This window comes from Corvus kubaryi, unplaced genomic scaffold (genome assembly GCF_017639235.1).
Source record: "Corvus kubaryi isolate FWS band 111438036 unplaced genomic scaffold, C.kubaryi_AGA036_p1.0 135, whole genome shotgun sequence".
Classification (NCBI taxonomy): Eukaryota; Metazoa; Chordata; class Aves; order Passeriformes; family Corvidae; genus Corvus; species Corvus kubaryi.
Window position 1 is genome coordinate 209,145 of NW_024580669.1, and position 26,641 is coordinate 235,785.

The 26,641-nt window shown below is 51.8% G+C and overlaps 2 protein-coding genes and 1 long non-coding RNA gene across 3 annotated transcripts; 2 read left to right on the top strand and 1 right to left on the bottom strand.

Annotated features, from left to right (window-relative positions):
- Positions 1-330: 330 nt before the first annotated feature.
- Positions 331-20,146, top strand: STRIP2 (striatin interacting protein 2). The gene is made up of 21 exons (XM_042051532.1): positions 331-480; positions 2,079-2,148; positions 3,121-3,195; positions 3,286-3,420; positions 3,606-3,726; positions 4,369-4,437; positions 4,524-4,630; positions 4,747-4,874; positions 5,166-5,375; positions 6,554-6,777; positions 8,060-8,125; positions 8,801-8,864; positions 9,491-9,562; positions 9,688-9,762; positions 10,261-10,358; positions 10,864-10,990; positions 12,716-12,816; positions 14,223-14,289; positions 17,357-17,461; positions 17,840-18,044; positions 18,663-20,146. Exons 1-21 carry the CDS (start codon positions 331-333, stop codon positions 18,911-18,913), a joined length of 2,520 nt encoding a protein of 839 aa, XP_041907466.1. The 3' UTR covers positions 18,914-20,146.
- A 22-nt stretch (positions 20,147-20,168) lies between these two features.
- On the bottom strand, positions 20,169-24,439 carry LOC121675805. Its single transcript, XR_006020224.1, has 3 exons — positions 24,254-24,439; positions 21,384-21,566; positions 20,169-20,332 (listed from the first exon to the last, which is right to left on the bottom strand). It is a non-coding gene; the product is annotated as an uncharacterized LOC121675805 (long non-coding RNA).
- SMKR1 (small lysine rich protein 1) lies at positions 23,525-26,272 on the top strand. The gene is made up of 3 exons (XM_042051548.1): positions 23,525-23,637; positions 24,274-24,332; positions 25,995-26,272. Exons 2-3 carry the CDS (start codon positions 24,330-24,332, stop codon positions 26,196-26,198), a joined length of 207 nt encoding a protein of 68 aa, XP_041907482.1. The 5' UTR covers positions 23,525-23,637; positions 24,274-24,329; the 3' UTR covers positions 26,199-26,272.
- The last annotated feature ends 369 nt before the right edge of the window (positions 26,273-26,641 follow it).

A 26,641-nucleotide genomic window follows, 5' to 3' on the forward strand; every position in this document is an offset into this window, starting at 1 on the left:
CAGCATTCCGTACCCCCAGCACCCCAGGGACACCCCATAACCCCTCCCTTCCCCAGCATTCCGTACCCCCAGCACCCCACGGACACCCCCTATCCCCCCTCCAGCCCGTCCCCTCCATGTGTCCCCAGCCCCCGTTCCCAGCCCCGCCATCCCAAGGGACCCCCGGGTTCCCCCGGCCCCCCCAAGCCCCGCCCCGTCCCCACTCCGGACCAATGGGAGCAGGGGGTGTGCGCTGAGGCCCCGCCCCCTTTCCCGGCGGACCAATGGGAGCGCGCGGGGCGGGGCGGGGCCCGGCCCCCACGTGCTCGGCGGCGGCCGCGGGGCCGCGGGATGGAGGCGGCGGGAGGCGGCGGAGCCCCGGGCCCGGGCAGGGCCCGGCCGGGACAGCCCCAGCCACAGCCCCCACCCCAGCCGCAACCCCAGCCACAGCCACAACCCAAGGGCCGGGAGCTCTTCAGGAGCCAGCGGAAGGAGTCCGAGGTAAGAGCGCGGAGCTCGGTGCCGGCACCCCCCGGGCCCTGACGGAACCTCCTGTGGGGTGGGGGGACCCTGGCCTGGGGTTGGGCTTCCTGCGGAAGGAGCCTTATCCAGGGTGGGGCGAGCTCCCGGTGTTAGGGGTGCTCCCTACCCCAAACTGGAGGCTTTCGGGGTCCTGCGGGGGTGGCTTTAGGGGTCCTGCCATGCCCAGCCCGGAGCGGGGAGTCCCCGGGGGCGCTCCCCGGCACTGGCATCTCCCTGCTCCGCTCCCAGACCCAGCTGCGGAGTTCTGGGGCGCTGGCTAAGCCTCAGCACTGGCACCTCCTTGCCCCACACCCGGAGCCCCTAGCAGGGTTTTGGGGACCCAGCTGAGCGCTGGGCTCCCCCCGCTCTGCAGGCTCCCGCTTACCCAACCCTCACCAAGGTCCGAGTGCCGCAGTCCCCTCCGCCCCTCCTGTCCCAATAACCCCGGGACACGGGGGAACAACCAAACCCCGCTGGGCCGCCCTGCCCCTGCTGCGCCCGTGCGGCTTCGTGGGTGCCGGGCTGGGGAAGCAGGACTGGGATCAGGTCACCAGGATCCCACCGGGATCTGGTGTCCCCGGCCACCGTAAAGCCACCGCGGGACCCCCGTGAGCAAAGGACGGGAAGACTTCGCTTCCCCACCAAGGAGCTGCGGGTTGAGTGGCCCCCTGACCCCAAAAGGGTCTCTGGGGATGGTTTCTAAGACGTGCCCCGAACTCGTGAATTTGGGGGTCGCTTTGCTCCCCCGGCTCGGCCTCTCAAAGCGGATTAGAGCTGCACGCGCTTCGCCGGATTCCTCACAGGCTTTAACTCCCCGAGCCGCCCCGTCGGCTGCAGAAATTGGGTGAGAACCCAGCGTTTCTGAGCAAGTCGGGGTCAGCCCGGAGCCGCGCATCCTCCCGGATCATCAATATTCATCGCGACGATGCGCATCAGTTCCAGCCCGGCTGCCGAGGAGGGATGCTGAGACTCGGAATGGGAAATTATGTTAATTTCGTTGATTATCCATTCATGTGTTCCCCTTTCCCGGGGCAGCGCGGCGCGGTGCCGGCGTTGGGTCGTCGGGCTGCGGCTGCCCGCTCGCTGCCCCGCCGGAATCCTCCGGCGAAGTTTCATGCTCCAGTTCCTCATCCGCAGGGGAGGAGGGGGAGATCCACGCCACGGCCTTCGAAAAGACAAAGCCCGGCCCCGAGAGCTCTCAGATCTGGGATGCTGAGAACGGAGCTCAGGGGATCCGCAGCATCCTCCTGGGGGTTTTTCCTTTGAACCAGCCCCGGGGTTTGTTTTTAGGGCGTGCGGGGCTCTGAAATGCATCAAATATTCACCGGCATTTTGCGTCCTGCCTTTGCGTTCCCTGGGATTTGAGAAATGCTGTTTTCTCACACGGCTTCCACATTTCCACTGTATTTGGAGTGGCCTCGCACGGACTCCCCGCTCCAGCCCACCCGTGCGAGTCGCTGCTCCGGCGGCTGGAGGAGCTTTGGCGCAAAGGCTGAGAGTACTGGCAGCCATCCCACATCCCAAAATATCCCCAGGGATGTGCCAGCCCCCTCCTAACCCCATCCCGCTCTCCGCAGGGCTCCGTGGATTGTCCCAACCTGGAATTTGAGTACGGCGATGCCGACGGCCACGGCGCTGAGTTGGCAGGTGAAGCAGGTTTTGGGTGTTGCATTGTTATTTATAGGTGCCCGGCAGGCAGGGAAAATAAAAATCCCGCCGAGATGGGAGATGGATATTGAGTGGTGTCATCCCTGCAGTAATAGAGCAAGCGGGGTTTATTATTAGAGAGCCACTCACTCCCTGGGGACGAGCAGAGGGGACGCGTGGGGACACGGGGATTACCCCGCGCTCCGAATTACCCGGGGCGCAGCGCCGGAGGTGGCAGGAGGGCGGAGTGTCCGGTGACACGGCCCAGGCTGGAGGTGTCACCCGTTATCAGACGGGTCGTGTCCTTGTCCCCTATCATCCTGCTGTGCAGTGGCTCCAGCTGCTTCTGCTCCCTAACCCCGCGGTGCCGAGCGTGTCCGGAGAAAAAGGGGTTATTTTTAGCTCTGTGTATCTCAGCTGCACGAGCTGGCCCGGCAAAAGCACATTTCCTCTGCAAGGGATCCTTCCTCCTTCCCTGCAGGATCCTTTCGGTCCTCCGTGGTGCTGCTCAGCACTGTAGGACTATAGGAATTCTATAGGAACAGGTAGGAATTACAAAGAACAGGTGCAACATCGTGTCTCTCCAAGTCCAGCCCGTATTTGCAGGACCCAAAATGTCCGAGCTGCTGGGTGTGGGATCGGTGCAGGTCCTGCCTGGGTGTTCCTGCATTCCCTTCATTCCCAAACTGCTTAAGTGAGACTTAAAATGACCCCCAAAAACCCCAATGAAATTGCAACTGCAGCTGGAGCAGGAGTGTGGGAACAGCCCAGCCAGGACACAGGGATGAAGGTGATGAATTTGGTGGTGTTGGGTGGCTCCAAATGCCCCTTGGAGCTGCAGGAGAGCTCAGGGATCAGTTCAGGTCTCTGTCCCGTGTCTCCCCGGGTGCACAGGGATGCTTCCCAAGGAATCTGGGAATGAGGAGGAGGGTGAAGCCCCTCCATGTCCCTGCTGATCCCTGTCCCCATCAGAGCTGTACAGCTACACCGAGGAGCCCGAGCTGAGCCACAACAGGAGATGCTTCGAGGAGGATTTTCACACTCAAGGTACCAGCTCTGAGCTCAGCACCCCGGGGCTTGGGGCAGGAGTGGGACCCCTGGGGAAGCACCCAGCTGGACATCGTGTCCCTTCTCCAGTGCCAGGCAGGAGGTGGCTGGAGCTGGACGCGGCTCAGCAGAAGGCCTACGTCATGCGCCTGCTGGATGGGCTGGAGGTGGTCAACAGGGACAAGAGGCTCAGAGTAGCACGGGCCATCCTGTACCTGGCACAGGGTAAGGACCACGTCCCCCATGTCCGGATGTGGCCGCGGATCCGCTGCTGTGGGGGCTTGGGAGAAGCCTTTCCCAGGCTTGTGCCAGGCTGGTGCAGTGAAGCTCCTTCCTGGGGTGGTCCTGTGGACTCCAAGGTTCAAAGGCAGATCCTCCCTCACCAGAGTTTCTCTGTGGGGCCTCTCCAGGTGTCTTTGGGGACTGTGATAATGAAGGTGATGTCTTGCACTGGTCTCGGCACAACAGCTTCCTCCTGTACCAGCTGGGAACCTTCTCTGCCTTCCTGGAGCTCCTCAACATGGAGATTGAGTGAGAGGACTGCACTGCCCTTGCCCACCTCTCCCTCTTTGTCCTCTTCTTCACCTCATTCTTTCTCCTCACCCTCCCCTTGATGGACTCGATGACCTTGGAGGTCTTTTCCAACCTAAATGATTCTGTGATTCTACAATCTACTTTCTCTCCTTCTTCTCTTCTTCCATTCAATTTGCTCTCCTCCTCTTCATTTTCTTCCTCCCCACTTTCCTCACCTTCTTCTTCCATCCTCCTCACCTTTCTCTTCTACCTCCCCTTTCTCCTCACCCTCTCACCTTCCTCCTTTTCATCTTCTTTCTCCTCATCCTCCTCCTCCTCCTCCTCCTCCTCCTCTTCATCTTCCTCCACATCCTCCTCACCCTCCTCCTTTTCATCTTCCTTCTCCCTATCTTCCTCACCCTTTTTTCCTCACCCTCCTCGCCCTCCTGCTCTTCACCTTCTTTCACCCCATCCTCCTCACCCTCCTCTTCTTCATCTTCTTTCTCCCCGTCCTCCTTGCCCTCTTCTTTCTTCTCCCTCCTCCTCCTCGGGAGGTGTCACAGCCATGTCACATCCCTGGTGTGGCATTCCCAGCGCTGCAGATGTTGGCTGGGGGTGAGGATGAGGGGGCTGGTGCTGAGCTCATCCCCTTCCCTGCAGGAACAGCCAGGCCTGCAGCAGCGCCCTGCGGAAGCCGGCCATCTCCCTGGCCGACAGCACGGAGCTCAGGTACCCCCTTGGTGCTGGGAGCAGGTGTGGGACAACCTCTGGGGACAGAGTGGCCTCACCACCTGCCTGCCCTGCTGTCCCGGCAGGGTCCTGCTCAGTGTCATGTACCTGATGGTGGAGAACATCCGTGTGGAGCAGGAGACGGATCCCCCCGAGTGGAAAACCTGCCGGGAGACCTTCAGGATGGAGCTGAGTGAGCCCTGAAGTTCATTGTGACCTACTGATGTCCCTTTGTCATGCTGGACCAGCGGGGAGAGCTCAGGGATGGGAGATGGGCTCTGACCCCGGTCCTGGTCCCTTCTCTGCCAGGTTTCCCTGTGCACACTGAGGAGCCGTTTGCTCTGCTGCTCTTCACCATGGTGACCAAATTCTGCAGCGGCCACGCTCCACACTTCCCCATGAAGAAGGTCCTGCTCCTGCTCTGGAAGGTGCTCCTGGTGAGTGCAAACCCTTCCTTTCTCCAGAAACTTTTATTCTGGAACGGTGCTGCCGCAGCCTGGATGTTCCCCACCATTCAACCCAACCACAACAGCGTTATTAAACGCAAGGCAAACCGTTCCTTCTGGGATGAGCGTGGGCTGAGGATGCGGGGGAGAAATATGGAGAATTAACAACTGCCGTGGTGTCCACCCTCAACACTCCACTGCGATGGCCTCCAGCTGCTGCTCCCCTGAGAGCTGCCCAGGAGGGCCGTGTGCTCCGTGCTCTCCCCTCTCTCTCTGTCCTAGCTCACGCTGGGCGGGTTCGAGGCGCTGCAGGCCATGAAGGTGCGGCGGCGGGAGGAGCTGGGGCTGCCGCCCCTGCCCGAGGACAGCATCCAGGTGGTGCGGGGGATGCGCGCAGCCTCCCCGCCCACCTACGCCATCGAGCTCATGGAGCAGCAGCAGCAGCAGCAGCAGCAGCAGCAGCAGCAGAAGCGGGGCCACCGCAGCCGCAGGGTGAGAGCCTCCTCCTGGGCCAGGGTGGTTTTCCAACAGGCACCGTCCCAAGGAGCCAGGGGTGCTCATGGTTATGGTTCCCTTTTCCCTGTAAGTTCTCCTGTGTTTGCCAGTTTTAGGGGGTCCCTGAATGGTTTGGGTTGGAAGGGACCTTAAAGAACATCTGGTTCCAAATGACACCTTCCACTAGATCAGGTTTCTCAGAGCTCCACCCAACCTGGCCTTGGACACTGCCAGGGATCCAGGGGCAGCCCCAGCTGCTCTGGGAATTCCATTCCAGCCCCTCCCCACCCTCCCAGCCAGCAATTCCCAATTCCCAATCTCCCACCCAGCCCTGCCCTCTGGCACTGGGAAGCCATTCCCTGGCTCCTGGCCCTCCATGCCTTGGCCCCAGTCCCTCTGCAGCTCTCCTGGAGCCCCTTTAGGCCCTGCAAGGGGCTCTCAGCTCTCCCTGGAGCCTTCCCTTCTCCAGGGGAACATTCCCAGCTCTCCCAACCCGGCTCCAGAGCAGAAGGGAGCCTTTGAAGCATCTCTCTGGCCTTCCCTGGGCTCTCTCCAGCAGCTCCAGGTCCTGCTGCTGTGTCCCCAGGGCTGGGGCAGCTCTGCAGGTGGGGTCTCACCTGAGGGGGCACAGGGGCAGATTCCCCCCTCCCCTGCTGCCCACGCTGGGCTCAGCCCAGGACTGGGGGGTTTTTGGGCTCTCATTACACGTGGTCAGGACATGTCCAGTTTTTCATCCACCAATTTCAGTTGCAACAGATCAGCCCCATGGGGTGTTTGATCCAGAGGAAGCCAGAGGACATCCTGACCTTATGGCAAAGGCCTGATAAGCACCAGGGAGCAAACTGCTCACAGCAAGTTCTTTTTTTAGCTCCGCTGTTGGAGTTGCTGTGTTATGGTCTGGGCATGAAAATGCCTTTTGCTAAGGAGGAGACGTCGGATGGAAGCCCCAAAAGTTAAGGTGGAAAATGGGGTCACACCTCCTAGAGCAGCAAGGTTAGAGGTACAGAAGGAGGTATTCTTGTGCAGGCGTTGGCGGCAACAGCTAGGAGGGAAATCCTTACCTGAGGAACATCTGAGAGCTTGATCCTTTCAGGATGGAGAGATCTGGTGCCAGCACCTGGGAGGGAAACAAAATCCTTGAAGTGACTTGAATTTTCCATCCCCTTCTGCTGCAGCCCCTGATGAAGCAAGACAGTTTGGACATCTACAACGAGAGAGATCCCTTCAAGAACGATGAAGGAGGAGTTGATGAAGAGGAGAACGATGATGTGGACAGCGGGATCGAGGGGGAGCTGGACCTGATGGAGCGGGACGCGATCATCCCCGCAATGCCAGCTCAGCGCCTGCCCATCGAGAGGGTGTCCTTCCCCAAGGGGCTCCCCTGGGCCCCCAAAGTCAGGTAAAGCCACCTGCTGTCACTGCCATCCTCCCCAGCCCTACCTGTCCTGGAGTTCACTGCAGTTTTTTGGGAAGCATTGGGAAGTTTTTTGGCCTCTGGCAGGTTGAACTGAAGTGACTCCACTTCTCATTTTGTCAGGGTTGGTGCTTTCTGGATTGGCCACTTGCCATGTTTGGTGTGTAAATCCTGGGGAAGAGCTCAGCTAAACCCAGTCCAAGCCAATAAGCTGGCAATCCAAATTACTGGCCCATAAGTGGCAATCCAGTTTAGGGTATCCCAGGTTGTACTGGGAAGGAGGCTGTGCTGGGGTGCTGCAGGAGCAGGGTCAGCTTTCCCAACCAGACCCCAGTGGATCTTGGTAGCACAAAATGCCTGACTAATCATCTGGGGAGCTGGTTAATGACATCTTGTTTGGTGAGCAGGACCCCTGTGCTGCCAGGTGAAGCCTTCTTGAGTGGTGGAGAGAAACATCTAATGGTAAAGGAGCTGGTGCCTTTCCTTCCTAAGACCAGTTATCTACACGTGATATGAGGGAATGATTAGGATTAGAGGGTGAAAAGCTCTGCCCCTTTCCCTTTGATCCATGTGAGGGTTTTTGCTGTTTATCCCAAGCCTGGATTTATTCCAGCATCTTTCCAACAAATCGAGCAAATAGATCTTTTTGAGGTAGGAGCAGTGACAGGGTTAATTCGGTCTGTCCAGAGCATTCCTGGCAGGGACACAGCAGGAATTGGTTTCCCACATGGATCTCCACGTGTGGTGCTCCACGTCACTTAGCACTCTCAGCTTCAAAGTCAAATGTTGTTGCTTTCCTTGGCTGCTGGCTGGAAATCCAGCTGGATTTCTTTCTGTCCAGGAGAGCCTTGGCTCACAGCTCGTGTCCTGCTCGTAGCGCAGAGATCCCGAGCAGTTCCCATGAAAGAACCCAACGTGGACAAGATGTCAGCTTGCTCTCGGAGCAGCATGTGCTCTGACAGACCGTGGAGATGACATTTGTTCTCTCAGAGTGAGCAGATGCTCCTCAGAGAGGCGTGTGAGGAGCACAGGAGGTGGATACAAAGGTTCTAGTTGTAGAAAACCTCTCTCCGTCTACTCGCACGTTCCCGTGGAGTTGCACAGCAAATAGAAATGGGTTTGGTTCACGTTGCTGCCAGCCAGTGAGGGCAAAGGTGGCTTTTGCCCACTGCTGCTGCAATCTCTAGAAATCAGTCCGAGGCTGTGATCTTGTATGTGGCTGTTTTCCAACCTTCTCCTTGTTTTTGTCTCTCCGCGGCTCCATCAGACAGAAAGACATCGAGCATTTCCTGGAAGCAAGCAGGAACAAATTCATCGGATTCACGCTGGGACAGTGAGTGTTTTATCCGCAAAATCTGCCTCGTAGCTTCCATCAGTGGGGTTTAAGTGGTGGGAGGTGTCCCCAAAGCTCAGGTTTTTCCAGCTCAAGGCATGCTCAGGATGATGCAGTGCTGGGTTTGCTGGGGCCGCAGCAACGAAAGCAGTGCTAGAAAAACATGTTCCTGGAGGCACTGGTCCCCAGGGACCTCTTTCTATTAAAAATCAGACCTAGCCCAGAATAAGTGACCCCTGGCCCAAACCAGCAACTGGTTTGATGCGAGAGGCAGCTGAGACAGTTTGGTATCCACAGCAAATTACTCAGTTTGTGAATAAATCAAGCTGAGGGTGCAGAGTCATCCTGGGACAGGCCCAGCAGGGTACATTCATTTTTAGGTGCAGTGCTGGGCTCAGACTGGCTCCACCCCAGTTCTGATTTCATCTGATTTCACCCCGGTTCCAATTCAGTCTGATTTCACCCCAATTCTTCACCCTGATGTCTCTCCTCTCTCGTGCAGGCATTATGGGGAGGAGGTGGGAGGGCAGCAGCTCACGCCAACACGTCTCCCAATTCCTGACCCATCTGGGATGCATTCAGCAGACTCCAGGCTCCCTCTTTTACCTGTTATGACATGGGAATGTTTGAACATGGATGTCCTTCCCAGTACTGACCTTCCTTCCTCTTCCCCAGGGACACTGAAACCCTGATAGGGCTCCCGCGGCCGATCCATGAAAGCGTGAAGACCCTGAAGCAGGTGAGATGGTGGCTCCATGCATGGCACGGGATGTGCACCACATGGATCCTCCTGCCAACCTCATTGAAACACAGTTACTGGAGGGAGTTAAAAATTAGTTGGTGGTCACAGGAGAAGTTTTTGGAGCTTCTTGCAGGAATTGGGGCAAAAAATTCAAAACGGAGTCCTCAAGTAGCCTCTCCAGCATTTTTACTTTCCCTTTATCTAAGTGTTTGCCATGTGTTTTGAAGGTGACAGACTATCAGAGCTGGGTTTGGACACACATTCCCAAACCGGTGCTGTTCCCAGGGGGGAGCATGGCCAGCCTTGGCTCCTGCAGTGCTCCACGGGGAATGAGACACCTCCAGAGGCCAACTGGCCCTATTGAAGGTCTGGGTTGTCTTTTGGAGGCGAGTGTCCCTCTCTAATTACTTACAGAGAGCTCCCAGAAGGAGTAGGTGGAAGTAGCCAAGGGCAGGAGGTGTGAGGGGTTCAGGGACAGAGGGATACGCCACACAGCGACGAGTTCCCCGTGGATCTGCACCCCTCACTCGGATATCGCTGGAATCAGCGGCTCTGACCATCACTGGCTGTGTTTCCTCCCTCAGCTGTGACATTGCTCTGCCTCTGTCTCTGTGTTTTACCAGCACAAGTACGTTTCCATCTCGGATGTCCAGATCAAGAACGAGGAGGAGCTGGAGAAGTGCCCCATGTCTCTGGTAGGAAGGAAGTTTCTTCACCCCACCACCAGAGAGAAGATGGGAGGTTTCCAGTGTGTTGTGTCAATCCGTGCATTCTTATTTTTACTTCATTTTCCCTTGTTTCTAACGCTTCTCTGCTCTAGGGGGAGGAGGAAGTCCAAGAAACCCCTTGTGAGGTCTTGTATCGAGCAATGTTGTACAACCTCCCCCAGTACATGGTAAGCCCGCGTTCCTTAAAGGAAGGAAGAGCTTTTGAGTAGGGAATGGTGCTGGTCTGGGAGCTGCAGAGCTCAGCACAGGATGGCAGGGGTGTGGTCAGGACCTGGATGGTGAGATTTTGGTGGGAATCCACACCAAAGTCGGGAGGAAAAGTACAGTCCAAGAGGAGGGATTCAGAGGATTCCAAGATGCTGATTGGGTCATATGGGCTCTGTCTGTAGGGAGAGACAAACAGATTTAAGTGAATTCCAACTCGAGGTGTCCCTTGTGTTGTTTTATCCACACTACCAGAGCTCAGGCACATGTGAGGCCTTAAGTTAAGAGCTGCCAAGCACCCCGCACTTGTCCTGTCTGTCAGGGGATAAAAGGAGAGGTTGGGTGTGGTCTGGTGAAACCCTGTAGGGTTGGCTTGGTGTTGTCCAGTTTCAGCAAGTGAAGGAGAAGGAAGGAATTCCCTTTCCTGGGACCATCCCCCCCACACCTGCCCTCTCCTGCAGATCGCTTTGCTGAAGATCCTCCTGGCTGCCGCACCCACCTCCAAGGCCAAGACCGACTCCATCAACATCCTGGCAGATGTGTTGCCCGAAGAGATGCCGTAAGTCCCTTACCAGGTGGCCACCGGCCATCCCAGCCTTGCCATGACGTCTTGGACCAAGCAGGAGAGCTGATAGGTTTGGGGGTTTCCAGGTTTGGGATATCTGTTTGGGTCGGTGTAAATTGCTTTGCCACCAGGGCAGAGCTGTCAAAGCCAAGGAAGTGATGCTGCTTTTTCAGGAGTGCGATGATTTGAGTGCAGTGGGCAGCCACTCCAAGCTAAGTGACACCAATGATAAAATCCTGCTGATTGACCCAAATCATAAAGATATGTCTGCATATGGGAGGTGTCCTTGCTACCGCTCCACCAGGATTCCTGGTGGAGAGCAATCCACTTTTTTTTTCCTGCTTTTTTAATGCATTTTGGCATCACCAGGTAGGATGGATGGAAATGGGAGTCCTGGGGGGAGTGAAGGTCCTTGATTTCATAGAGCTCATCCAGATGAGCAGGAGCTCCGCAGTCCCTTTGACCTCCCTGCTCGGTGCTGTTTCTCCCTCCATGGCAGCATCACCGTTCTGCAGAGCATGAAACTGGGCATCGACGTGAACAGACACAAAGAGATCATCGTGAAGAGCATCTCGGCTCTGCTGCTGCTGCTCCTCAAGCACTTCAAGCTGAACCACATCTACCAGGTGGGCCTAGAGGAGGGGATGGCCATTGCCAAGCTGGGCTTGAAGGTGGTGTGTCCTGATGAAGACTTCCAGGAAGAGTTTCCATGCGGAGCTGTAGTCACATCTCCATAGCTGCAGGATTTGTACAGGGTCACTCGGGTTGGGATAACCCTGCTGTGCTTTGACAACATCATTTCTACTCACATGGTAGGAGCTTTTAGACTTCTGGGAATTTCCATTCAGGTTAAATTTAGGAGACAGCACGAGCCTCCCTGGCAGAAGGGGGAAGATGCTGGGGGTTAGGCAAGACTCTCTTTTGCTCTCTGTCATCTCCAATGCCCAGAAATAGTGCTGGGAAGGACCTCACGAGGTAACCTAATCTGGTTTTGGCAGGATCAAGTTCCTGGGGCTCCAGTTTCTACAGAGGCAGGAGATCTGGGTCATAGTTGCAATCTGATTTTTGTTCCCAATGTGATTTTTGTTCCATCTGCATGGCACCAATCAAACTGCACCCACTCCAGGGCTTTCCTTGGTTAAAAAAAACCAAGGACTAATATGAGCTGTGGCCCAATTCTCCATTCCTTCTGCAAGTCAAACAATTAGTGTTTTCTAATTTTTTCTATTAAAGCTTTCAGCGTGCTACAAATCCCTCTGTGTTACAAAACCCACTGATATTTAACTGAGGATAAATATAAATCCACATATTGGATTGGATAAAATGAAACCACCTCCCACATTTTTACAATCCTACATTTGTTCTGGGTCTTCCCCATGTCCCTTCATTTCTCACTTCAAAGTGGCTCCTCTCCTTTCTTCCCCCCAGGCAGGAGGGCCACTGCAGCCTGGTGCTAAGCCTGGAGAAAGCTGTGGGGCTTTGTGCCCCTGATTCTGCCTTTGTGTGTCTGATTTGGGTGATTTTGTTCTTTCGGTGACAAAGATGGTCTCAGGGAAACTGAGAAAGCTCCAGCAGGTCTGAAATGAAGGAATCACTGAATCACGGAATGGTTTGGGTTGGAAGGGTCGATTACTCACCGGCTCATCCCGGCGGTGCTGTGTCATCCGTGGTGGTGTTGTGTCATCTGTGGTGTGCCAATGTCGACAGCTGGCACCAGGCTGAGATGAGAACAAACTGTTCCTTCCCTCTCAAATTGGAGATGTTGACGGAGAGGCATGGCAGGGCAGCATGGGACAGGAATGGGTTTTGCTGCAGTTAGTATCTTTAGAGAACAGGAGAGATTTGGTGTATTATTGAACTGTAGAATGGTTTGGGTTGGAAGGGGCCTTGAAGACCATTTAATGCTTCGAGGGAGAGAGAAATTAAAAGCAAGTAGGAAAATAAGGGTATTATTTCAGTCAAAATTTCAAAGGGAACTGGGATTAGTGTGTGAGAGCAATAGGAATTATTGTGTTTTCTCATGTAACAGCTACAACTCCTTCCCTCTTCCCCGTACACTGCTTTGCCACAGATTTAATTTTGAAAAGCCACGCTGCAGCCATGAGGTGCAGCTATTCCTAAGGCACTGCCATGAAGTTTGCGTGTCCTCTCTATGGCAAATGGAATTTTCCAGCTGCTGTGTATGACACAAACCTTCCACAGCAAACTTCTGCAGGGAGAAAATGGTCTGTGAGGCGTCTGGGGCAAACCACCACGAGTGCTTTGCTTTAGGCTGCAAACAGGTTTCCATTCCCAGGTGGTGCTCCCAGCTGTCCCAGCTAATGCTGACCCATTTCCCTTCTCTTCCCCAGTTTGAGTACGTGTCCCAACACCTGGTGTTTGCCAACTGCATCCCGCTGATCCTCAAGTTCTTCAACCAGAACATCATGTCTTACATCACTGCCAAAAACAGGTACAGCCACTTCTGGGGGAGAGAGAGGTGATGGGGCAGCGAGGCTGCGCATGAGGGACCTGATGTCCTGGGGGGCCCAGGTGACCTCACACGGCTTTGGGGTGTCCACTACAGGAATATGCTGGAGGGAGCACATTCCTCTGGCATGATGAGGATGACTGGAAGCTGTGTTTCCAATCTCTGACTGGGTTGCTAAAATAGTACTGAAATAAAAGAGGCTTCATCTTTAAAATAAAATAGTTTTCATCTTCACATGCACTCCTGGAGAGAAATCCAGTGCTGCCAGACGTCTCTGGGCCACAGCTTCAACAAGGCCAGATGGGGTAGGATCTTCCAGGTCTTACCCACATTTTATAGCTGTAATTCAGCTTTCCTGACTCCTTCAGGTTTTCCACAGCTGTCGCTGCCTTTTACTGCTGATCCGAGAGAGGCACCAGCCTGGTTTTGAGTAGGGGACTGGCTGGACCACCATGGATCAAAGAACTGAGAGAGCACAACACTTTCACAGCTCACCAGGGCAGGATTTCCCTGGTTGGAGTTCCACAGGGATGTTGGAATGCTAAAAAGATTCTTTTTTTTTTCCTTTTTGATGCTCTTTTTGTTGTTCTTCATCTGCGAGTGTAGGCTGGTCTGTCTCCTGCATGGCATGGTTGTGTCTGTGTGAGGAGGCACGCATGGAAAAATAGGAAGTAAAATGTTGATTCTTATGCTATAAATATTTCCACTTTTGGTCCTGTGCTTTAAGTGAGGAGAAAATGTATCCCAGAAGCACTCCGCTCCCTCCTCTGCTCTGGGATGGAGGTTTCCTGTGAGTGAGGTGGGATGTGCAGCTGGATGCTCTGAGCCAGGGAGGTGTAAATTCCAGTTTTGGGGGTTTTTAACTAATTGCTTTTACCAAGTCCATAGGCCTGGAGGCCTTTGAAAGACCTGATACTCTGAGTTTTCACTCACTATGAATTTTCTTGCTGGCAATCAGATGCCTCCCTTTGAACCTCAGATCTATTTTGTTTACTTTTTTCCCCTTTTAAAATATGCATATGAATAACTCATCTGTCCTGCCTTAATGGATCCAAATCCTTCGAGTCCTTATTAATGCACTCAGGATGCGCTTTTGGAGCCAAGAGGCATCGACGTGCTCCATTAAGCTGAGGGGTGAGGCAGTGCTGAGGCTGGGATCCCATTTGGACGCTGTCTGTGCCGTTGGAAATGCTGGAGGGAGACCCGTCGGCACAGCTGCTTCACGTGCTGGAGTTGGGATCGTTCCCCACCCAAATTACTTGTTGCATATCCAGGCACAGAGCAGGGAAACGTGGCAGATTCCTGGGCATGATCACATAGATCATCTTTAAAAATTGCTCTCATGTTAATTGGTTGCTAACGAGCCCCTTCTTGCCCGTTTTCCGCAGCATCTCCGTCCTGGATTATCCGCATTGCACAGTCTGTGACTTGCCCGAGCTCACAGCAGAAAGCCTGGTAAGCAGCACAGAAAGGGTTTTTGTGGCCAGTATTGCTCTGTGTGACAGGGTGAGGAAGGATTTGGGTTTTCTGTTATCTGCCTTCTTTTCCTCTAACCCCCAGCCTTTCCAAAATTAGGCTTTTCTTTCCCCTCCAGACTTGAAAGTTCCTCCCATCACTATTCTGAGTCACTGTCAGCTGTGGGGAAGAGGCGCTGCTGGCGTTGGGCACCTCAGAAAAATAGTTGGGTTTAGTGTTTTCCGTTTCACAGAAGAGAATCACAGGGTCATTGAGGTTGGAAAAGACCTCCAAGATCATCAAGTCCAGTCTTTGATCAAACACCACCTTGTGCCCAGCCCAGAGCACTGAGTGCCACATCCAGGAATTCCTTGGACACCTGCAGGGATGGGCACTCCAAACCTCCCTGGGCAGCCCCTGCCAAGGCCTGAGCGCCCTTTCCATGGGGAAATTCCTCCTGGTGTCCAACCTGAGCCTGCCCTGGCACAGTTTGAGGTCGTTTCCTTTTGTTTTGTCAAGACAAGATTCTCCTGCTTTGAAAGAGGATTTACCCAGAGGCTGTTGCCTCCCAGGTTTAAACTGCTCTGAGCACTCCTGTTTTATGAGATTAAGGAATGAACCAAATTCCCTACGGAGAGGAGCCTTAAGTATTCTGGAGACTGCCAGCAGGATGGGCTGGGTAAATATACAGACTGCAGATGGGATATTAATGCTGGCAGGTTCATAACTGCAATAATTCAGGTGCAGAAGAGGTTGGGCTCAGGGCAGGGAAAACCTTTGGGGTTAATAAAGAATAATGGACAGGAAATGGAGACCCTAAATCATTAAGAAGGAGCCTGAGCAAACCCAGTCCAGGCAGGGATGATCTCAGGGTGCCTGGCTGCTGCAGTCTTAGGCCTGTGTTGTTTTCCTTAGGTTTATAAAGGTTAAAATCATCAAAGAGAAGGATTCTCCCCAGGTCCATGGGCTGCTGAAGGCTGCGTGTCCCCGTCCAGCCCTGCCAGGCTCCATCGACCATATCCTGGACCAATGGGGACATCTAGTGACACATCACTGAGGGCTCCGTGGCTCCTGCTAATCCTCACAATCAGCTTTAAGGCTGTGGGAGAAAACAGAACGTTTTTAGGGAAAATATTCCCAGTAGGGTCTTGAGAGTTGGCAAGCTGTTGTTGCACCTTTTGCTTTCCTCCAGCTGACATGGATGTTATCCTCAAGGGAGAGCGATTTAATTAGAAAATATGCAGAAACCAACTTGAATCTTACCACAAGGGTTCATCTTTAGGAGGATACCCAGGGAAGCAAGGATTTAATAGGAATTAGACACACCCTGGTACTTGAGGCCTACGTTTGTGCACATATTTATATTTCTTCAGCCAGCATTTCATGCGTTGTTTTAGGGGTTTTTTTACCACTCTGATGAGTGATTTTAACAGCCCAGCGTAACACATTCCTTGGAGAATGCGACAGATGATTCTGCTCTCAGTGGGTTGAGCACAGTGATGTGTGTTTGGCTTATTCCAAGGAGAACCAGGACGAGTCCAGCGCTGCTGTCTCCCAAGGAGGGGCCTGTGGGGTAACTGCTGTCCCCACCTGGTGTAAATCAGAAGTGGCTGAGGTAGTGGGGGATTCACCCATCCTGTTGTGGGAAAGGCTCTTCAAATCCTGCCCAGTCACCCTCTCTCCTCCCCTGTCACTCCAGAGGGGTCTGCAAAGGGCTCAATCAGCCCCTTAAAGGGGGTATTAAAGTCTGTTTAGCCTGTTCCCTCCTTCCATAACTCTGATGGAAAGACCCTCCCCTACTTGCAGCTGTAGAGACAACATCGGATTGGTGACAAATAAATCCATCTGCCTAAGAAGTAGATCTTGGTTTATTCCACTGGGGCCTTTTGGGAAAATTACTTGGTGTAGAGGGCACGGGTGAAGCCTGGACATGCCATGACACTGCAGGGGCACTGCACTTTGGGACCCCCAAAGCACCATGCAGCATCCACCACCCTCGGTGACATCCTGGTGACATTCTGGTGACATCCCACCTCTGGATGCCTCTCAGGCATTGGCAGGGGCTGCCCGGGGAGGTTTGGAGTGCCCATCCCTAGAGGTGTCCAAGGAAGGCCTGGAGGTGGCACTCAGGGCTCTGGGCTGGGGACAAGGTGGGGATTGGGCACAGCTTGGGCTCGGTGGTCTGGGAGGGTTTTTCCAGCCTCAGGGATTCCTTGATCCTGTTTGGCACTTGTGGGTTGTGCTGGTGCGATTTCAAAGCTGGATTGGACCCTCTGACAGAAGGGGCTCTCCCAAACTCCTCTCGAGGATGCCCAGATCCTGGAATGGGTTGGGGTTTTGCCCTGAGTTGAGAAGGCTGTAGCTGGCTGTGAGTGGTTTATAAATTCAGCAGTCCTTGTTTTGCACTAATCCCCAAACAGGTTTTTTGTGGGACATTTCTCCTGCGCTTGGAGCTGTTCAAACACGGAGCAAGTCACTGCAGTGGTGGAATTAAGGCTGAAACGTGCCAGGGGCAATATTACACAAGCTGTAGCTGGGGGTGTTTACAGTTACCTAATATTTAAAACAATGTCTCAGCAGCACTTAAGCTGGAGGGGATTTTTGTTACAGAGAAGTCTCATCCTCTTGATACAAATGTTGCTATTTGTCATCCTGTGTTGATTTGTGATTTCTTTTTACTGGTCTGTAACATGTGCTCTAAGCATGAATTAATTTACATAGTTAACAAAAGCAGTGGCGATCACCAGGCTGCAATTTGGTCTCTGGCTGTGAACAAGGAATACAAATCTACCACAAAATATGTTTCCCATGATGGAATAATGTGACTTACCCCATTATTAACTCTTACTCTAAACTAAAAGCAAGTTAAAATCTGAGTGTTTCAGAATGGTTTTCCCCGGAATCAGCTGATGATAACCCAAGTGAGGAGGCAGCTCTGCTGCTCGTCCTCCCTCAGAAATAAGACTTGTGCAGACAATAAAAATAAAGATTTCTGCCCAAGGACGTCTCTGTGGTGGTGCTGATGAACGCTGTGGTCAGGGTTACACTTGTCCTTCTCGCCTTGCAGGAAGCTGGAGACAACAACCAGTTCTGCTGGAGGAATTTGTTCTCCTGCATTAACTTGCTGAGGATCCTCAACAAGCTGACCAAGTGGAAACACTCGAGGACAATGGTGAGGGGATGTCCCTTCCCCCAGAGACCTGCCAGCTTTCACCTGGAGCACGTCCCTGGCTCTACACAGTGGGTTCAGCCCGGCCTTGTGCTCAGCGTTCCTTGTGGAACTGCTGGTGCTTCTGCTCTTCATCATCTTCCCTTTTTTCTTTCACAGACTGAGCCTTAAATGCAGAAATACTTCTCCTTCTGCAAATGACGTTATTTCTATGACCCTCAAGCCCCGTGCAGAGGGTGTTGATTGTGTTGAACGCTCCTGTTCTCCCTTCTGGGGGCTTGTGGCACGTGTTGCCCAGGTGTTGGTGCCCAAAGCAGCACAGACAGTGTTTGTGTGGCTGCCCTGAGCACTCTGCATTAATTGGTGTTGATTTCCTGGCAGATGCTGGTCGTGTTTAAGTCAGCCCCGATCCTGAAGCGCGCTCTGAAGGTGAAGCAGGCCATGATGCAGCTCTACGTGCTCAAGCTGTTGAAAATCCAGACCAAGTACCTGGGGCGGCAGTGGAGGAAGAGCAACATGAAGACCATGTCTGCCATCTACCAGAAGGTGCGGCACCGCATGAACGACGACTGGGCCTACGGCAACGGTGAGTCCTGCCCGGGGATCATCCCTCTGCCTGTGGCTTTGGCATCAGCTTGGCTTGGTTTGGCCTCAGACCTCTCAAATTGTTGTCAATTGGGGATTTTTTTTCACAAGTTTTTAGGCACTGTTCTGCACCATCAGATTTAGAGCTCGTGAAAGCCAACTTTGAAAAGACTGGGAAAAATACCTTTCTTCATGTTACGTGTTTGTATAGTATGACATAATGTCATGGTTATTGCAGCTTTTCAATATTGATCATAGCTACATATGTCCAAATTTTAACAATTTTGGGAATTAGGAGCTTATAGTAAGCTCATCAGTTTTAAAAGTTTTAAATCTTGATCTCTGCTTCAGTTGTCTGGAGATTTTCAGTAAAAGTGGTGGGGTCTTTGTGAAAAATGCAGGGGCTGGGTAATTATAGACAGTCCTTAAAGCAGGAATAATTACATTTCTATTGGGTATCTTAAATTAAAATGCACCCATAATGGGATTTGGTTAGGAATGATAATAATTAGGAGTGACTCTGGTTAATTCATGGGAAACCTTCAGCCTTTCTTTTGCTCAAGCCTTATCGGAGTGATGTTTTCCACAATATTTGTGTGTTGCTTGTCCTTCCCTGCAGACATTGATGCAAGGCCGTGGGATTTCCAGGCTGAGGAATGCACCCTGAGGGCCAACATCGAAGCCTTCAACAGCCGCAGGTACGACAAGCCGCAGGACTCGGAGTTCGCCCCGGTGGATAACTGCCTGCAGAGCGTGCTGGGCCAGCGCCTGGAGCTCCCCGAGGACTTCCACTACTCCTACGAGCTCTGGCTGGAGCGGGAGGTGTTTTCCCAGCCCATTCGTTGGGAGGAGCTGCTGCACTGCCAGTGACAGCCGCACCTCCACCTGCCCCACCTCCGTAAGGGCTGGCGGTGCCACAGGCTGAGAGAGCAAAATCGGTTTGGATTTGGGGGGGGTTTAAGCACAGCTGGGAAAAAAAATGAAATCTTTCCAAAGAGACCAAGTCTCTCCGTGCCTACCAGACACCTCGTTTTGGAGGTCATCCCTTTCCTGTGACTTCTTGGAGACCGTAAAGTATCAGCAGAGGCCACGGAGCAGCTTCCAGAGGGAGCTCAGAGATAAGGTCTGTCTTGTGGCTTGGTTCACGCATGGTGTAAGGATTCCCAGCTGGGAATTCCGTCCCTCCCGAACACCCCACGCTGTGCCTCGTTTGTTTTGATATATTCAGTTCTGGCTGGCTGCTGATGTGCTTCAATCCTGCCACCACCCTGCCACCCCCCAGCAGCCCTAGGAAGGTGCCCACCAGGAATACACGTTGGCTTGGCCACTGGAGACAACATTCCCTGTTGTCCCTGGGCTGGCATTGCTGCTGCTGGGGTGACACAGCCCATCTCACAGAGCCCTGGTGCCACCAGGGACAGGTTTTGCATGTTCCCCTGGTCACCGATCCGTTACCTTTTCTCCTCTCCGCTTTCCTCCACCTTCACTCACCACGTTTCTTAGAGTGAAACAATCCCTGTGCTGTGCAGTGCTCAGCGCTGTAGAGGTTGGATGTCCCCTTTCTCTCCCCCTGAGTGTCATTAGGACTCCAGATCCTCTTTGGCCCTTCCAGCCCTGAGGAGACAGTAAATACCACGTTAAATAACCTGATTTTTACACAGATCTTTGGGTGTTCAGGGGCGTGCTTGTGCCGGGTCTTAGAGTGGGGAGGGAAAGTGCTTTGGTTAAGAATTTATGAGGAAAAGAGTGGACTCTGTGGTCCATAACTTTCAGAATGAACAGGATATTGAGCTGTAAACTTCCTATAAATTTATTAACTCAATACTTCAATTTAATAATAAACACTACGCTTGGGTAAAGCCGCGTTGCATGAGGATGGCATTTGCCAAAGCATCGTGTGTTCATATAGGGCAGGGAAGCCCTGAGTATCCACAAGTGTTTGTTATGGCAGGAGTTGTGCTTATTGCTTAAAGCATTAATTAGCCCGGGAATGTTTCCTTCATGGGGTTTGTCCAAGGCCTTATTCATGCAAATGGCATTAAACCCTTTAAAACCTTTTTAAATATGCTTTTGAACGTTCAAAATAAACCAGCTTTTAAAGGACATGTCTTTATTTAAGCTTTTTCTTCCCATGTCTTAATTTAAAAGCTTCTCTTTGCTTGTTTTTTAAGGATGAAAGCATCCCCCAAACTCAGCTCTCACCCCTGCCCATCTCCACTCTCCCTCTGCTGCAGAAAGGCCTCAGTCTGACACACTCTGGACGTTGCATTCCGATGAATCCGTAGCACTCTAAAAAAATAAAAACAGCATTATGCGCTGTGTTTGTGCTTGTTAAAAATTAAAAAGTTATTTAAAAATCAGTGGAGCCTCTGCAAGCACTAAGGCATGAAATCCAGACTGGTGCTGTCCTTCAGGGATCCCAGCTCTGCAGCTCCTCGTTTAATTCCCTTTCTAAAACACAGCACCAGGCACTTCCCTGTGATCCCCAGAGCCTCCGGGGAGCGATTAGACTAAAGATTAAATAAACACAAATAAAACAACAAACCCCAGCCAAAGATGGCAGATGATAAAGGCTCTGTTAAATATTTTAGTAGTAGAAACAGAGTAAAAATAAAATTATTTTCAGCACGTGCTGGTGTCCAGAGCCCAGAAGCAGCTGGAAAATCAAGGATTTTCTGTCTGATATTTCATCTTGTATTTTCCTATCAAATTCACACCTTTTAGTTTAATAAACTAAGGTCCTGAAGGTGTTGATCTTCAAGGGGAAAATTGAATGAATTACTAAAGAAACTTAGAAAAGCCCTTGGGATTTGGCTCAGACCCTTTTTTCCCCTAAAAATGTCTTTTTTCCCCACAAAGTGTTGGGAAAAAATAACCAGTACATACCCGATGTGCATTTTTCTATATTTTGTATTTAAATGGTGCTTTTCAGTGCCTGTTATTTTTACTGAGAGATATTAGAAATACAAATTCTAATCTGAATATCTCTGAGCTGGAGCATGGTACAAACTTATCTTGGAATACAACTTATTCACAGCACCACCACCACATTTTCTGCTTCCCAGAGAGAGATCCCTACAGAAAACCTGAACCTCTGCATAAAAGAGTGACTTAGGGAAAGGTTACACCTTTATTTGAAATATTTATGTCCCTCCACAGCAAGCAAGCAGCAGTTTCAAACTTTTTTGCTTCACAAGGAGGATTTTCTCCTCCTTAAAAATTCTCAAAAGAGCTGGGGGACAGCAATTAAGGAATAATCATTTTATATGTTTAGCAAGGCAGTTTCAGAACAAAGTTTTGGGTGGTTTCTGCACAGCTGCAGGAACATCTGTTATCTCACCCCAACAGGACTGTTGGTTCCAGGAACCCTCCAGTGTTCCCAGTTTCTGTTGTAACTGGTGCATAAAGAACTTTTTCTGTTTTCACCCTACAGCTGGTTGCTGAAAGTTTTGCTGTGGGCAAGTCCTTTTCTTCAGCACCTCAGCACAGATTCTTCTGTTTTCATGTCGATTCTTCCTGTTTCCTAGGGATATAAAGCAAATGCATTTAAGTTATTAATTTCTCAGTCTTCTCTAAGCAACTTTCGAGCTGGTTGGTGAATTTAATGCAAATTTCAGTGAGGGACAAAAGGCTGCAAAGATACAAAGTTCCTTTCAGAGTTGTGAAAGGAGAGAGTGATCCTATGGACACCACAGCTGAGGCCAAAAAAACCTGGGGTTTAGCCTTCATCCATTCAGTTTGGCAGCGTTAAAAAAAAAAATATCCCTCCTTTTTATTCTGTGACTATTTCCATAAAAATAACAACACCGAGATATCCTGGCTGACTCTGTATTTATCCACTTGTAACTACAGCAGTGACTGTATGAGGTCAAGCTTATTCTACTCTGGAGTTTGAGAAGCTTCCCTTAATTATTTATCAAAGCCTTGCATGTGTAAACAGCAGCTTGTTCTGCAGCCAGGTCCAAGCACTGTCACAAAGCACAACATTTGACTGCACAGGCTGATTTTGGTCTCCTTGAGTGAATATTTCAGTGCTTGTGCCTTCACTGCTGTGCCTTCCTTTTAGCCTCGATAATGACAATGTGGTCTCCTGACGGTTGTCGTTGCTAAAAGCAGATAATTAGTGTAATTATGATTGCTTCTTTCATGCCATGTGGTTTGTTAATACAAATGACACAAAATTTCCCTGAACACAGCGGAAATAATTTTTTTTTTCTTTTTTTCTTTCATTATCCAAAGCATATTCAAGAGAATTTTACTCCCAAATCCGCAGACCTTTTTCCTGAGCTACACTACCAAGTCTTTTGCTATTAGGGAAGAAGGAAGGAAGTTTCCTCTGAAAATTTTTATTGTGAGGGTGGTGAGGCACAGTTTGCTCAGAACAGCTGTGGATTCCCCATCCCTGGAAATGTTCCAGGACAGGTTGGATGGGCTTGGAGCAACCTGGGATAGTGGAAGGTGTCCCTGCCCATGGCAGGGGGTGGCACTGGATATTGAAGGTCCCTTCCAACCTAAACGGTTTGGGGTTTCTATGATTTAAAACAGGACTAAATGTATCCTACGCCAGAGCGCACATTTAGGGAGGTTAAAGTCAAAGGTAAAAATAAACCCATGATCTAGGCAGACTCACTGATGTGTTTGTTGGAGTTTGGTAATTCTGCAATTACGAGCTATTTTTTTTTTTCTGTGAGGGAATTCAGCTCCTGCTGCTATTTTTCACTTGTGCCTTTTGATTTTTTTTTTTTTTAGCACTTTGCAAGTGAAAATCTGGTGCTGAGGGATGCAGGAGAGACTCCTCTCTCCCATATTTTCTCCCAAATTTAAAAATCACCCGGCCTTTAGAAGCATTACAACCCTTGGATAAAATTGTTTTGTCTAAAAAAGGTGCAGGGAAGAAAATGAGCCCTTCAGGTCCCTGTCCCTCCCTCAGACCCCTCTGCCTCCATCGCTTTCCTTTATCTCAGGCCTGTTTATGGGGATTTATTGGAAACATCCAAACTCTATTACACGTCATTTTCAGGGCCTGCTGTCCGGAGCTGTGGCTCTCAAAGGAGGCAAGGCAGAGGCTGCTTTAAATATTTATGTGGTGAAGGAGGCTGAGTCAGGTGTTTAAACAGAGATTCCCCCGTGTCACACAGCAATAACGCGAATATTCCACTAACAGCCCGCCAAACACCAATCTTTGCAAGACCTTCGGAAAGCACGATTTTCTCCTCTCCTCCTCTCAGCTCCAAGCTGTGGTGAGGGGGGTTTTTTGCGTCCTGGTGCCGCTTCCCTGGGACTTTTGGCTGTGGGTGGGACAGGGGCGGGGATGGCGGCGGCCTCTCCCCTCATCCCCCTCAAAGCTTTTCCCGCCCTTTTCCCCGTGACGGCGGCAGTGGCGGGAAGCCCGCGCGGGCACCGCCCCCCGGCAGCTGATTGGGCGAGGGGCGGGCGTGTCAGCAGCGGATTGGACGCGGGTCTGTCAGTCAGCGCCAGGCCACGCCCCGGCGTCGCTATGACAACGCGACGCTGAGGGGAAGGAGGGGAGGTCGTGGCGGCCCTGCGGGGGAAGCGGGGCCGCTTCAGAGCCGCGGTGATGTGGGGACAGGAAGGTGAGATTCTGCCGTTTCTGCACGGGCCGGTGAGGGAGGGAAGTGGGGCTGGGGCAGCCGGGGGAGAAAAGGAAGTTAAGGAGGGGCCTTCTCACTCGCTACAACTCCCTGAAAGGAGAGGGCAGCCAAGTAGGGGTCGGGCTCTGCTCCCAGGGAACAAGGGACGGAACAAAAGGAAACAGGCTCAGGTTGTGCCAGAGGTTTAGACTGGATATCGGGAAAATTCCTTCCCTAAAAGGGTTGCCCAGCCGTGGCACAGCTGCCCAGGGCAGGGGTGGAGTCCCCATCCCTGGAGGGATTTAAAAGCCGTGTGGGTGTGATGCTTGGGGACACTTGGCATCAGTGGTGGCCTTGGCAGTGCTGGGGAACAGTTGGACTTGGGCTTGGAGGTCTTTTACAAGATTCTGTCATTGGAAATCTCAAGGGCTTTGCTGAAAAGCTCAGAGTCCTGGAATTTGACAATTAGCAGCTGATTTCACAGGTGGGTATCAGCTTTTAGGGATCACACACCTCGACCTGGTTTTGCAGGGGACTAACTATTTTTTCCCTTTTTTGCTTTAAAGTTTAATGGGGACTGACACAGACACAGGTGCTTAACACCTCATGTGTAACTCACCATGAGATTTTGTGTTGCAGGGTCCATCTCCAGGGCTTGATGTGGAGTCCTGGCCGCTCAGTAAAAAGACTCAGCCATGGTAAAACACCTTTGATCCTTCTGAAGTGTTGATACCACTTTTTTGAGGAAAAGGGTTAATATCCAGAAGGTTCCTTCCCACAGCTGCAAGACAGAACAGACCTGCCCAGTTTCATTTTGTGTGCAAGTATAAACCTAATTCGGTTTTTAGCTTTTTTTTGTTCTTGGCTGCAGGCTGTAAAATTTTGTACATATTGTATGAAGCCTGTAAGCATCTTTTATATTTGGAAAGATCAGCTACAGGCTGAATTCCTACCAGGAACCTACAAGTGCTCACAAAATCCACCAGAGACCCTTGGCAAACAAGGAGTGGGACTCAGGTGACTGACTGGCTGCAAAATCTGACATGAGCACATTCCCATGAAGGGGGCACATTCCAGCATGTGAAGTATTCCCCAAATTCTGTCCAGTTAAGGTCTGTGAAGGAGGCTTGTACTCGTCTCAAACATATGTCTGAGGTCAGGTAGTTTCAGTTTGCAAATAATCTGCCATCAGCTGCATCTTACACTCTTATTTTCTCTTTCTTGCTTCTATTAGAGGATTTGTGTCTTTTAGAGAGAAAACTTGATTTTTTTAAAAAATCTTTCTTTACCTGTCCGTATTTTTTCGCACCATAGTCCCAGGTGATCCTGAGGATTGTGCCCTTTATTCTACTCTCACAACTCAGAGCACAAATATTTGTCTCTTTTGCACCGAGTAGTGCTGAGCTATGAAAGGACTTTTCAGAAGTTATAACACGGAAAATACACTGCATACGTGGATTTGGATTTGTGTAACCACCAGTGGTAGGAGAGCAGCTCTATCCCAGAGCCATGAAAGCTGTAGGAGGGAGTCCTGCTTTCCTGGTTTAAGATCCAGAGTCACAAAGAGGCACACGGGAGTGCATGAAGACAGGCCAAGTTACTTCAGGATTGCACCCTCATGCATTAATTAAAAAAAAAATCAGTGGAAAAGGATGTTTGACTTCCATTGTGCACACACCTTTTTTAGCCAGATAGAAGCACAGGGGGACACTGATTAGCTCAGTCTGATGGCCTTAGAGGCTCTCAGAGCCTCCAGAGCAAACAGGGGTTGGGTGAAAGTTGTATTAATGCTTGTGAGTCCTTCTACAAAACCACCACAAAGTCCTGCAGTCTGGGTGAGGGGTTCTGAGCTAATGTTGCGAGCCAGGACTAAGATGGAACAAAACAGCTGCTCTGGGATGTCTTGGGATCATGGAATCGTGGAATGGTTTGGGCTGGAAGGACCTTAAAGCTCATCTTGTTCCAGCCACATTCCACTGTCCCAGTTGCCACTCCAGCCTGGCCTTGGGCACTGCCAGGGATCCAGGGGCAGCCCCAGCTGCTCTGGGCACCCTGGGCCAGGGCCTGCCCACCCTCCCAGCCAGCAATTCCCAATTCCCAATCTCCCATCCAGCCCTGCCCTCTGGCACTGGGAAGCCATTCCCTGCCTCCTGTCCCTCCATGCCTTGGCCCCAGTCCCTCTGCAGCTCTCCTGGAGCCCCTTTAGGCCCTGCAAGGGGCTCTCAGCTCTCCCTGGATCCTTCCCTTCTCCAGGTGAACACACCCAGCTCTCTCAGTCTCTCAGCCTGGGATCCTCTACCCAGAAGTGAGACAACAAAGACCCAGAACGGAGTGGGTTTGTGCTCGTTTTCTCTCTGCAGGCAGGCAAAACCAAAAAACCCAAGGGCGGCAAAGGCAAAAAGTCTCAAAAGGGTGGGAAGAAGGATGTGAAAGAAGTGGATCTCTTCAGCCCAGCTGCCATGCTCAACGCTTACTACATCTCTCACAATGCCTCTGCCTTCCTGGAATTCCGGGGCTATCCCTGGCCTGGCTCTCTCAAGAAGAAGGGGAAGAAAAAGAAGTGAAAACCAAATTCCCCAGTGAAGACTCCTCTGTGATTAAACCCGCCCTGACCTCTGCAGTGGTCAGCTCAAATATTTTCCTTGGTCACTGCTGTATCTGTACAAAGACACTTATTACAGCTCAAGCCCAGAGTGACAAATGGCAGGGGACACTGTGCCATTGTCATTTCAGCTGTGGCCCTTCACCCCCGGGTCTGTGTGGAATGGGGTGTTGTGCCTCGGCAGGGCTGTGCTGGGGTTGGATTTACCCACACTGCTGCCATTCCTTATGCATGGGATGAGTCCCTGAGTCCTCCTTGAGCTCAGGAAGTGGAGCCCATGGCAGGATTGAGAGTGGCAGTCATGTGAGGGGAGGCTGGGGGAGCTGGGAAGGGGCTCAGCCTGGAGCAAAGGAGGCTCCGGGGGGACCTTGTGGCTCTGCACAAGTCCCTGACAGGAGGGGGCAG

What these genes read in the sequence shown, in the direction of transcription:
- STRIP2 (XM_042051532.1), top strand. Translation starts at nt 331, where the DNA reads ATGGAGGCGGCGGGAGGCGGCGGAGCCCCGGGCCCGGGCAGGGCCCGG. An exon ending in CATCCTGTACCTGGCACAGG is followed by an intron (nt 3,421 to 3,605) that starts GTAAGGACCACG and finishes GGGCCTCTCCAG; the next exon opens with GTGTCTTTGGGGACTGTGAT. An exon ending in CTCCTCAACATGGAGATTGA is followed by an intron (nt 3,727 to 4,368) that starts GTGAGAGGACTG and finishes CCTTCCCTGCAG; the next exon opens with GAACAGCCAGGCCTGCAGCA.